This window comes from Nannobrachium achirus, assembly GCF_963921795.1.
Source record: "Nannobrachium achirus genome assembly, chromosome: 13".
In the NCBI taxonomy this organism is placed as follows: Eukaryota; Metazoa; Chordata; class Actinopteri; order Myctophiformes; family Myctophidae; genus Nannobrachium; species Nannobrachium achirus.
Window position 1 is genome coordinate 31,394,271 of NC_137833.1, and position 13,806 is coordinate 31,408,076.

A 13,806-nucleotide genomic window follows, 5' to 3' on the forward strand; every position below is an offset into this window, starting at 1 on the left:
ATAAGCAAAAGCTTAATTTCTAGATTTTTTTCTCTAACTAGATGAACCCTCTCAATCAAAAACCTCCAATTTGTGTCAAACGTCATTTAAAATCAATTAATACATTACATGAAATGTGACAATTTCACATTTTCACTGCAGGTTTCATGTCAGGGTCACAGAGTGCTGATCACTGATATATTTTTGATATTCTGTTGATCACAAAGGCATCAATTTGACTAGCCCTAATATATATTAATGAGCTTTTCACCCCATACAAGGGGCGTAAAGAATCTCTGCAACCAGATTAAAAAAAATCACACCCGTGTGAAGTGGAGCTGTGTGTGTGTGTGTGTGTGTGTGTGTGTGTGTGTGTGTGTGTGTGTGTGTGTGTGTGTGTGTGTGTGTGTGTGTGTGTGTGTGGATCATGTGTACCGATTTTTGTGACATTTGAAGAAAATATGTAGGAAAAGGAGCAAAAAGTGTGTTTTGGAGAATATTCAAGATGGCGGAAAATCTATCATGGCGCAAATGGGCGTGGCCTATATGGGGAGATGCGTCATGACCCAAGGAATCCAGGGAAAAAATATTTTTAATTTTCCGACCTACGGTTCAAGAGTTACAGGCCAAAACGTAAAGTGGGGTGTTATGGCGCCACCATGCGGCCAAATGACACAATTATTTTTTATTTAATCCTTGAAATCATTATGAACCTCCTCTCCAAGTCTTGAAACTCTAGCCCCTATGGTTTGCGAGAGACAAATAATTGAATGTGAGTTTTTGCGATTCCCATTATAAGTCAATGGGGAAAATTAATTCACTAATAAATTAATATCAATTAAACTATAGAACCTTTCTCTTAGAAAAGTAATAGCCCACGATTCCCGAGTAAGCCGGTCGATTTGACATATGGCGCGAGTGTGTGGTGGCAAAATTGTGGGACTAGTGGCGTGCCGAAGTTTAGGAAGTTCAGGCTACATACACACACACAGACACACAGACACACCCACACGGCCACGTATAGGGAGCCTGTGCTTCACACAGCTCCAAAAAAGACGGGACTGGCCACACAGGACTGGCCATTTGCCAATTATGTGGCATCAAAGATGTGTAGTAAAGAGGTGCATTATGAAATGTGTGGGGACTGGGGAGTGACATTGGATTAATGATGGTCATTACCTGGACAGCACAGCCTAATAGCAGCAGCAGTAGTTTCTTCAACTCGTCCAGGCCTTGTTCTGTAGAAGACACACAGAAATATGATTCTTAATTCTTTTCGAGCACTAAAATGTACTTTACAATTCACCCAAACACATACACCACAACAGTGGAACGCCATTACACACTACATGTTGATGCGGTACACATTCACACACTGCTGAAGGCAACCACTCAAGGCACCATCCAGCTCATCTGGAGCACCCAGGAGGAGACGGGAATTGAACAAACTTTCCAGCTGCCGTAAAAAGGCTATCGGCCGCAATACCCCACCTCCCTGCTCAGAGGCGAGCTACTGTGCGCTAGAGATGGAGTTTTTTTCTTCTTCTTTTCGCCTCTACCACGGGTTAATGGATGGAATAACATCAGATTACGGCAAGAAAGGCGCTAGTCTGGAATTCTCCTTCAAAGCGATTCCATTTAACCACAAGAAATTCCATTACTTGGTGCTTTTTGAGATGTTGCTGATGGAAAATGCTGTGTCTAGGTTCTAAGTGCTAGTAAGTGTAAGTGGGGGATGAGACGTGGTGACTGCGACAGCTGAAGCATCACATTTAAGTGAAATTCCAGAGCCCTATTTACTATGTGGAAAACACCACAACAAGCTTATGCATGGTCAAAATGGGACTGTGAAATGAAACTGAAATCCTCAAATAGCACAAAAAATGCTAAATGTATTAAACAATTTTTACCCTTACATTTACCCTTGATGCATTGCGCTTCCACCAGTCTCCGATTCAACTTTAATTAATTGTTACTGTATTCTGGATTAAATATCCCTCATTGCTTTAAAGGCCTGTCCATAGTATCTCTGAAATGTTCGGTGAGTTGAGATTTCCGACATGCAAATTTCCGAACTCTCATTCGGTGTAATGCTTTTCAGAAGTCACGAGTGGCGTCATTTTGTAGTCGAACCGGACCTTTTGACCGAAAAGTTCGGTTTCGGTCAAAGTATGGACAGGCCTTTAGTTAATAAAACCTGAATGTAGTTGTAGTTCTAGTCTACAGCAGATGGTCATCATGTCCATCAGCCATAATTTGTGATTCATAATTTTCTTATGAATAACAGAAGTGAAACAGGCTTCAATCATTTTGATGGTTAGGGGGTTAGGGAATGCATTTTAGTACTTTTCAAATTGTGGCAAATGTGTAATTTGACATATTTGCCAGTAAAGTCTGAAAATATAAAAGGTGGGATTTGAACATATTGGAAAATATTTTGTACAGAATGATGTTCATTAGAAGAAAATGAATATTGTTGGAATGTGGCTTTAAGTAAATATATAGTATATTATTCATATTTTGCTAATTCCCCCTCCACCTCGGAAATGGCAGCATGGGAGGGTGACTTTCCAGTAGCCTGCCACATGTCCGGACATATTGCCAGAAAATATGAAAGCCACAAACAGCTGCTAACACCTCAACAGGCCTGGGCTCATCTTTTGGATTGAGCCTGAGAAGTAGTAATCCACACAGGTGTGTGCGTGCAGTACCGATTCAGTGGGTGAATATACGGTACGCCCAGTATTACGTACAGGTGTAATAACCCCCCCTCACCCACCAATGCTTCAAGATTCAACAAGTTGTGTATTCAGAGACACCCTTCTGCACTCACAGCTGTACTCAGTCAGGACTTATTTGTGTGCTTGTGGCCTACCGGTTCGCTTGAACGACTGACCATTCTCCCCTGACCCCTCTCATTATTAGCAAGGTGTTTCCGTTCTAGTGCTCTAGACAAGGTTGCTATTTCTGAGATGGTGGAACCTCCAGTTGTGGACGTGGTACAAACAATCATAACACATTCAAAGTCACTTGCATCCCTGTCCACTCCACTGTCTCGGTGAACCACATGGTCCACTGTTTGGACGAGCCATTTGCATTGTATGAATTGTGAGTGCATACATTTGTATGTGTGTATGTTTGTGTTTCTGGGTCTGACTCTGTGTGCATATATCCTCAGGGTGTGTGTGCGTGTGTGTGTGTGTGTGTGTGTGTGTGTGTGTGTGTGTGTGTGTGTGTGTGTGTGTGTGTGTGTGTGTGTGTGTGTGCGTGCGTGCGTGCGTGCGTGCGTGCGTGCGTGCGTGCGTGCGTGCGTGCGTGCGTGCGTGCGTGCGTGCGTGCGTGCGTGATAAACCAGTTCATCCGGTGTCTCAGGGGGTAGTGAGTGTCCAGCTCTAATAACAATAAATCCAGCTTAGTGACAATAACCATGTTTCATGGATGGACAGACCACACAGTTACAATCAGGCCAATCCCACAGCATTAGCTGGGGGTCAGTATCTCAGTATTTAGTAGAATAATATTCAAGTATGGCACATGGTTCATGTTGTTAATATGTTACAAAATAACAATGTGATGCTCACAGAAGTCATCTTGTGGCCAGTTAAACAATGAGATTTTAACTGGAGAACAAAGATCATTCCAATATATGAAGATCGTTCTGAGAATATACTGTAGATAAGATGACACACTACCAAGGCTGGATGATAGGGCAAATACTGGACAATACTAGGCTTTTACTAAGCAGCTCAGAAATGTGTAAATGAATGAATAAGCTTGGTTCTATAGGAACCCAGTCAACATAGCTAAGGGACCACAGCAAATGTGCAAAAGCAAAGCGGGAAAGATAAGGACTGGTTAAATTCTTCAAGTATAAATAATTCATACAGCTAGACAGAAAGAGAGAGAGGTAAGAGAGAGGGGGCAGAACTGCAAAGAGATGGACAGAACAAACATAAATAAGGAATGCCTCCTATACAGAGAAAGAAGCTGAGCATACAAATTAAGGGAATGAATGAAAGTAAGGATGATAATTGTGCTTACTGCTTTCTTGAAAATACATGACTAAGATTTGATTTCCCAGTGACAGTGACAACAGCTGTGTTCTCAGCCTTTGTTATCACAATGCTCTGTCCAAACATCAAGCGTTTAATGACGGTACTATATGCATTCACCTGAGTAGTTATGACAAACACACAGATCAGTAATAAAATTCATTACCACATACCCAGCCTTTCTTTTCCCTGGGTGATGGCACTGTGTGATAAAAGGATAGAGTGCAATAAGCTTGCACTGTACAGTAGCTGACATATTTCCCCTAGGGAAAATGTGGCAGCTGCCTAAAGTGGCACGCTAAAGCTATATTTTCCCTAGGGAAGATACAGCAACATAAGGCAGCTGGCCAATCAGAAAAATACCATCACACACTAAACTGTCACCGTGAGTGACCTCAATGCTGCTCACAAAACACGCTTACAAAGGAACAATACAGAGCGGGAAACGCTATGGCAAACTAAATGTCTAGAACAGGATGTGTATGTACACAGTGTAAGGTAATGTTCCCAGTACAGTAATGTTCCCACAAAAGTAAACCAATCACAGCTCACAAAACACTATCACAAAACAGAACCACAACCAGCCATAAACATCTATAACTGCACAACCAGGAAAGTCAAACTGTGTGCTAATTAATACTTGATAAGCTGGATCGCAGTTCATAAACGATTAAAAAAAAATGGAGCCAATGGAGAGACGTACACCATAAACCACACTAGTGGACATTCAAGCAGTCCGTTTTTCTATGTGACCGGGGGCGATGGTATCCTGATTTCCCTGTAAACTGTAGGTCGGCTTTATCACTGAACACCACGTTTTGATTTGTGGGGTTCATTCAGAAAACTGCACACATGGTAACATACTATCCATTATTGCGACCGAAGGTCAAATTATACCCTGAGAAATCTCGTAGCTTCTCTGACTGTCAGTATTGTCTGACTGTCAGTACAGGAAGTGATGTCAGTGAGTCACAGTGATGTGGTACAGAATGACTCATATATGGGCATAAAAAGGATGTCATGTGACATCACTTCCTGTACTGACAGTCAGACAAACTACGAGATTTCTCAGGGTATAAAAGTCCATATATGGTCATTCCCAGAAAAAGAAAAAAAAAAAACTTTTATGCCCATACATGGAGATTTCTGATGTCATAAATCCCAGGCCGAAAATGAGAATGTTAGGTTACTAACATTATGCCCATATATGGAGATCCACAGGCATCAAACTAAGGCCCTAACTCACCTAGGCCCTGCTTGGCATTACTAATTAACACACATTTTATGCCCATATATGGAGATTCCTATATTGTCAATATTAAGGACATTATTAAGGATATTATGTATTAAGGACATATATGGGAATGCCCATATTTGGTAATGTCCATATATGGGCATGTTTTGACATAACAACTATCATGAAGGGGTCTCCATATATGAGTAACTGGTCCCATATACATGACTGGCCAGATGGCCAAGAATTGGCGCGACCCTGAGGTCGCAAGTCACCCTGAGGTGTCTTACTAGTTATTAGATTGTATGGCACATAATAACTCGCATAAATATGTGGCTATACTGACTAGTAACAGGGCCTCTCTCCTGCTCCACGAGTACTCTACCAACATCCCTTCCTCTACACTTCTTTTCTCTCCCTTTTATACATACTCAATCCATCCATCCATCTATTCTCTCCTGCACACACCAGACTCCCAGTCACCCTTCCTTCCTTCCTTCCTTCCCCCTCTGATGTCAGCGATGTTGGGAATCAAATCATTGATGATTCTTGACCTGACGTGCCATCCATTCAGTCTTTCATTTCCCCTTCGCTTCTCCCCCACCCCTCTCTCTCTCCTCCTCCCAACAGGAAACAGAAGGTTAGAGGGATGGTGACTAACCCATTTTCCGGGATCACCATTGTTCATGTATTTAAGCAAGCAAGAAGAGCAAAAGACTGTGTCTGTATGAAAAGTGTGTGACTAATGGCATGTGTTTTATGTATTTAGATGAGGACGTTTGGTAAATATCCCTTCTACACCCTTCTCCCAGGTGTAACAGAGACCTGTCCTCATATGCATAATGCTTCTGTATGACTAGGAGACTAGACATCTTGTCCTGGTTTTAAAGGCAACATTTCAGTTGAGGTACTTCTGTTGTATACCGGCTGTGCACAAGAAATGTGACGCTCATAGGTCCAGTAGTAGCTCCGGACACAAAGATGCAGGTCTTCTAGACTTCTGTAGAGCTTGCTATAAAAAGCTAATCAGGGGCCACATGTAACATGGTAAGTATCTTGATTTGAAAAATATTTTACACCTGGAAGAGTGTCATATATCTGTAATGTAGAGCGGCTCTACTAATCAAAGCATTCCTTTGCCCCCCCCCCCCCCCCCCTTTTTATGTACAGATCTGTTTACAGTGTGTTTATTATGGTGGCGAAGTAGCTGTCCCTACAAAGTGGCTTGATAGCAATGACTGATTGAAGTGGCTTTATAACAGTTGAACACTTGAGATCATGGTTAGGAGTATTTATTAGTGTTTACGATGCAGCAGCACAATGCTCAGAACAAAGCAAGAGAACTCGATACCTCACGGAGACACGAGATGAAAAGAGCGGAGAATTCAGACAAAGAGCTTTCACAGCCTCTAAACAGATTACATCTCCAAGATCACTGTGTGATCACAGTCTCGCACAAAGACTAAACAAGGGAGGTGTGTGGTTATGTACTGTATGTGCATGTGCATGCATGAATATGTGGAGACATACCTGCAAGATGCACTGTGAGCGTATATTGCTGTGTGCAACTCATGTGCATCTAATTGTTTGTGTGTGTGTGTGTATTGCTGTGTGCATCTCATGTGCATCTAATTGTTTGTGTGTTCATATTGCTCTGTGCATCTTGTTCATCGAAGTGTGAGTGTGTGTGTGCGCGTGTAGACAGACTAGGTTAAATAAAGGCCTGGGGGCAACTCTATGTGTTCCCACAGTTCACTGTTGTTAACCCTCCCCTCCTCCACACACACAAATGCACAAACGTGCGTGCAGACCGACACACACACACACACACACACACACACACACACACACACACACACACACACACACACACACACACACACACACACACACACACACACACACACACACACACACACACACACACACACACACACACACAGCATAATAAAAGACACATGGCCAATGACTTTCAGCTGGCAGCCATAGCTTTACTCAATAGCTACTGCTTGGTGCAACTGGCTGACTTATCTGACTAGCTGGGGGGTAAAGGGCAAGAGGAACTCTGAGGAATGTAGCCTAATGCTTACTGCCTGCAGTGTACGGTCTCTGAATGTATGCCTTCCACTGTCTGTGTTGAGATGAATTTAGAATATGTCAATGGAGAATATGTACACGAAAGTACAATCCTCACTGTTAACCATTATATTAACGTTACACACTAGTTACACTAGCAAAGTTACAATTTGCTATACGGATTGTGCCGAATACATCCAAAATCAGTTGTTGAAATTACTATTATATCGACGTTTCTCAAACAAGTAGTGTTGCGAGATAAGTGACAACACATTCTACTGAGCCATTGCTGTTGCAAAGCTGACTGGTGATCGGCTTCGTCTGCAGCTAGTGTACGAAACAAAACAATTACAGTATCACAGAGCAATAAGTTGTGCATCAGTTGGGAACAGTGAGGTAAGGAACTAATAAAAAGGAGAAAGCACCTCACTGTGTCTATAACTGCCCTTCCATCACAGAGAGCTACTGATTCAGTGACATTGGCTGGTTCAAAACCCCTACTGTGCAGCAGTGGGTAGATGATAGCCTAGTAATGTCCTCTCCTCAGCAGTAGACTGAACTAAGGTCACTACGGAATATTAAAAACAGCATGTCTGAGCTGCATTGGTCCATGATGGTCAAGGGTGCATTACATGCCGTGTGCATGCATGTTAACACTTCACGCTGCGACGGTAAGGTCACACACACACACACACACACGCACGCACGCACGCACGCACGCACGCACGCACGCACGCACGCACGCACGCACGCACGCACGCACGCACGTATCAAATAACACGGCTAAGCTCACTAGGCCAAGGCTTAGCTGCAATGTGTTGGTCCATGACTTTAACTGAATTAATTAACACACCCTGGATATCAAATATAATAAAAAAAATGGAGTGGCAACAGCAAGGGCAGAACACGAGTTAGGAAGTCAATCACGCTAAGAATGTACTTATAAGAACCAGTGGTCTGGCATGTTTAGCTTACTGAGTGACTATGACTCAAAGTAAATTTGGATGCCAATGATTCAATTTAGTATGTTATGAAGATCAACTTGTAGAGACTTAAAACTTGTCTGAGATAGATAATGCAACGCTTAAATATAATTGTGCGTTTTTAGTTGTGATGCCAATTAACCCTCTCCATACATTTCTGCTATTGTACCCTCCTGGCTCACCTGCCAGTGAGAAGCCCCCACCAAAAGGACACAGCGCCTACTCCTCCAGTTCAGCAGCACCCCCCCCCCCCCACTTCCCAGCTTCCCTCCCTGTACATAGCCTGTGTGTTCATACACGCTCAGCAAGCCGGGTGCACTGCAGTGGATTCGAACCCCTAGACTCTGGCCGATTTTCTATACCCAATACTGCACAATAAGCGCATTTTATACTCCATTGGAACGTGATGCGTTCATAACTTGTACATCTGCTGCTCTGAACATGTTCACAGAAACTCGCAGTGGAAATGCGCTGCAGCAAGCTGAGATGGTGGAAGTAATTGAGTATGCTGCCGTTCCAATAGCAGAACTACCGTCCTCCCACCTACTTGCTAGTCTAAACTCCCAAGGAAGCAAGTCTGTACTTCCCAAGTTGGGGTATTGAAAATCGGCCTCTGTGTGGTGGTGGAGGTACTTTACCCCTGCACCACCCAAGCCTCCATTGTTGCTTTCTAATGCTACTGTAGCTGAAAATATGAAGAAAACTGGACAAACTTTTTGGCTTATTAGGCCATCATCTCCAAACCTAATTCTAATACATTCATATAATTTGGATAAGAACACACTGGTACTGTAGTTCTGTGTGCAGTGGATTCAGTAATAGGCTAAAGAAGCAGATGGGGCAAAAAAACAAGGAGAAAAAAAAACGTTGTATTGTCCTTGAGGCCATTTATGTGTGGAAACCAATCAGTCTCATAACTTCAAACATACATAAACCTTGTTACATATGGGGAACAAAGACAGGGAATACGAAAAGGCAGCCACTGGAAAACTAATTTCCAACATAAATGGGACAGGAACTACAGTACAACAGGTCTACTGTAGCATTCTAATGAGGCGACCCAGACATTGCAAAACCACATGCTCTTGCCTTTGGGATGTGAGCTGCATGCTTGTTGAGAATGTAGTCCAATACTTTAAAAAAACTATTAAACTAAACAATTTACAGTGTAGGAATTTACGAAATGGGGACATATTAATGTGACCCACTAAAATGTTTTTCTTACTTTTTTGCATTTTTAAGCTTTACTTCTTAAATGGGAGAGAGAAAGGAAACCAAAGGCAGAGATGAGAGACATGCAAGACAAAACCGAGATTTGAACTTGGGTCCTCACAACTCATAAGGAGCATAATGGAATGTGCAACTGACTGAGCCGCCAGGCACATGAAATATAAAACAATTTATGAAGAAAATGTCTGCCTCGCTCCCTCTGATTTTGGGGGCATTTTGAGATTTATATGGGTATTTCTGACCTTTACTCCTCTACACCAGGTGATTGATGTTCCATGGCCTCAAGCCTAACTATGTATTTAACTAATGTGCATTTCTGTGGTGTTTTACATACATACCGGTTAGTGGATTCCGGCCCAGTACCAACACATTGGGTAGAGGCATCATCACAAGTTGCTGGAGAGTCTCCTAGTACACAAAACAGGGGGACAACAGGTCAGAAAATGAAGTTGGAGAACATATGTGGGTTCAAAAGTTAATTTCTGTGCTCTGCTGAAGACAAGTAAGGGACCGTCCGTTTAAAAGGAATAATTGGTATAGTCCATATGGGGGGGGGGGGCATCAAATAATTATCTGAGCACTTGGGGGGGCTATGTTTTTTTTATTTTAGCTGGAGGGGGGGCCCTGCAATTTGTATTTGTTTAATTTTGTATTTGAAATATGTTTTGTTTTGTTATTTTTCATACATGTTTACTCCCCTATCAATATCAAGTTCCCCCTGATGGTGACTTGACTTGGTATATCCCGCTTCTGTAACTCCCCACATCATTGGGTGCAGTGCACTACTGACATGCTGAGAACTTTTTAGGGACCGTCAACAAATTACAGATTGCAATTTAAAAAAATACAACATCTCCTTGATAAAAGCACCTGGAAAGACCAAACAATAAAGGGTGTGCAAGGTTCATCGTGTATGGGCCATGAACATTATGGTGTAATTTGGTCTTTCCAGGTGCTTTTGTCTAGGAGATGTTGCATTGTTTAAAATTGCTATCTGTAATTTGGTGACGGTCCCTAGGAAACTTCACTGAAGGCAGCAGGGAGCCAGCTGCCCGAACGTCTCCCCAAGTAGCCAAGCTTAGCTGCTGCTAACCCAAACTCGCTCAGCTCTGCAAAGTGCAAACACAGAGCCACAGATAAAACTACTACCACTCCAGTATCAAATCAAAACGTTTTGAATGTCATCTTGGTACATGTAAGCATAAGCACTATGTACAACTTGACAGCAATGAATGTCTGCTGCTTTTCCCAAGTGGATTGGGGGTATAGAGCGACCGTATTCAATATTACTATATGGATTATTATAATGTTTCTTCATATGGATGTTTTGGCTATGGAATCAAATGGATCATTATCATATTTTTTCCATATGGACTGGATAGCAAATGGATTTTTTTTGCGATGCGTCCCACGGTCCCAAAGTCTCATAAACATTGATGGAGAAAACATTCTGCCAACATGACAAGACATAGTAAGTACATATTAGGCCTATATCTGCAAAGGATTATATCAACAATGTTTAGCCACGCCATGTGTTGGCTGACGTCAATAAACAAAAACCTTCACGGATCATGGTGCAAATGGAACCAAATGGACCCATTTGCACCTCTTCCATTTGTACTGAGTTACATAGCCTACCCATAACATTTGGCTCCTAACTATCATTTAGCTGGGGACCCCCTGGAACTCCCTCAAGGACCCCTGTCCCCTTTGTGGATTTTCACATAATATTATGTGACATCATTAATGTTACACTCATGATCGGTGCACCAGTGCAAGTCTAGTGCGGCCTCTATGGGTGTTTTATATATATATATATATATATATATATATATATATATATATATAGTTTATTGGGGAGGGGGGGCCATGCATCTTCCTCAAGTCACACAGGGGGGGCCACAAAAAATATTTTAAGGTGTGGGGGGGGGCCAAGGTAAAAAATAAAAAGCTTATCACATGTGAACCAGTGCCCCCTGGTGGATAAAAAACGAATGGTCCCTAACCTGAAACTGGGTCAGTATTCATTGTGTTCCCATATCTACACTGTGTTGAATATAATATATTCAACACAGTGTAGATATGGGAACACAAAAGGGAATTTATAACTGGGTCCGGGTCGGGTAATATTATTACCCGACCCGGACCCAGTTATAAATTCCCTTTTTTACATGAGTTGTACATGGGTCAAAACGGCATGCTATGGCCTGAGCCACAGGATAGTGGTCCAGGCAACTAAGCTGGTTATCCAGCCCTTGCAGCGTTGCAGGTTCGAGTCTCGATCCTGACAACCTTTTCTGCACGCCACCCCCCATCTCTATCCCCGTTTCCTGTCAGCCTACTGTACACCTATCAATAAAGGCTGAAAAAGCCACAAAAAAAACAAAGAAGAAAAAAAAAAACGCATGCTATATGAAATAAACACATACAAGATGATGTCAGAGCAAAATCCAAACTGTGGCCAATAGAAAACTCTCTTCAAAAGGATTTAATATTCTACTGTGTACCAACAAGAGAAAGGTAAGAGTGTTGACATTACAGTAACCATGTAGGAGATGATCTCGGGGGCTCCTAATGCCCCCCGAGATCCTAAGTGTGTAATATCATCAACAATATCAAGATTCTATAATGGTCAGAGGTCTCATATTACAGGTGAGGTCATTCAATCTCTGTGTGCATACTCTGGAAATGTAACGTGTGTGTGTGTGTGTGTGTGTGTGTGTGTGTGTGTGTGTGTGTGTGTGTGTGTGTGTGTGTGTGTGTGTGTGTGTGTGTGTGTGTGGCGAGCGGTCTGGTGATGCAAGTGACACTGGTATTTATGTGGGTTTAAATGGCTTGTATGGCATTTGCCGCAAGGCCTCCCTTTCACATGTGAATCAGGAAAATCATAATGCTTTAGAACATGTAGAAAGACACCTACACACACATACACGTATCAGTGGCGGGTCTGAGTGCAATGAAGCGATGCCCCCCCCCCCCCAATGGGAGAAAGAGTATGTTGATTCTACCACCGTGTAAGTCTGAAAGCTCAGTCTGGTCGATCCTCTGTAAACTTGACAATATGAACATTGAACACTACAGTTGTAGTGTTACGATCAACAAGCTACATGACTTTCATGATTAAAATGATGTAAGCAGGACAAGGCAAATCCACTACATCGTTGAAGATGCATAGAACAAGTGTGTGGAGCCTAAAACAACCTGCCAAAATATTTCAAGGCAACAGCGTGCAGCTGTGCCGAGAGGCAAGCCTAGTTCACTTAAGCAGAAAAGACGTGGGTGTTTTGTTTTGAATATTTCATGTCCACCTGATGGCAGAGAGCAGTCTGAACTCATCTGACCCAGCTGGAGGATGCAGTGTTATGCTGATGCAATGAAAAAGAAGCTTATCTAACAGTGGGCAGACCTTCTCCTATCAAAACCATCTGCCATATAAATACTGCATTACCTCACCATAAAATACAGGAAATACGTTCACAGCAAATACAAGTATGACATGTGGTGATTCTGAGTTCTGACATTAAAACAATATAGATTTACAATGTGCTACACTCATTCCTGATTTAGCCGCTCACTTTTTGGTATGTTTAGATACAAATGGTACAGGCACGATAGTTTTCATTAACATACATTTGCCCTTACTGATATTATATTCAAATTTTGGTAGAGATTTTCCCATATAATTACAGTCTGCAAAATGACATTATCCTGTTACAAATGATAAAAATATTCTACTATATATTCCATAAGGTTTTATCATTAGCCAGCAGACGCTGCTGTGTTCCAGGGCTAGTGTAAACTTTAGCTGTTTGCTCCGACACAGAGACGCTAGCGGACAAAGGACATGGGACAGAGGCAGGGTAGTGATAGATGCTTTGTGAACCACTCACATCCATACAGAAATAAGACATTTTGTCAGGCAGGCAAACAGAGAGACCAAAAGGTGACGGAACACCCAGAGAGAAGCGGAGACAATTAAAACTGTGTGGAAGATTTAAGAGATTGAGGCCAAGTGACAGCACAGAGGACGGAAGTGAAAAGAATGAAGAACAAAAAGGCAACTGCAGTCCGCGCACGCACACACGCACACGCGCACACGCACACACACACACACACACACACACACACACACACACACACACACACACACACAGTGAAGGTCAAAGTGTGGCTAGTGGTACATGCCCCTGGTTATCAGCATGGTTGCCATGGTTTTATTTCACCGGGGAGGACTGGAGATCTGAACCCAATA

At 42.5% G+C, this 13,806-nt stretch overlaps 1 protein-coding gene across 1 annotated transcript in view; it reads right to left on the reverse strand.

The window, feature by feature from the left end:
* Positions 1-13,806, reverse strand: part of ccdc88ab (coiled-coil domain containing 88Ab) — a 104,220-nt gene that overhangs the window by 53,562 nt on the left and 36,852 nt on the right. The window contains exons 4-5 of the mRNA XM_080740431.1: positions 9,893-9,962; positions 1,159-1,217 (exon numbers count right to left, since the gene is read on the reverse strand). Of these exons, the coding sequence (XP_080596557.1) occupies positions 1,159-1,217; positions 9,893-9,962 (129 nt within the window). The remainder of the gene's footprint in view (positions 1-1,158; positions 1,218-9,892; positions 9,963-13,806) is intronic.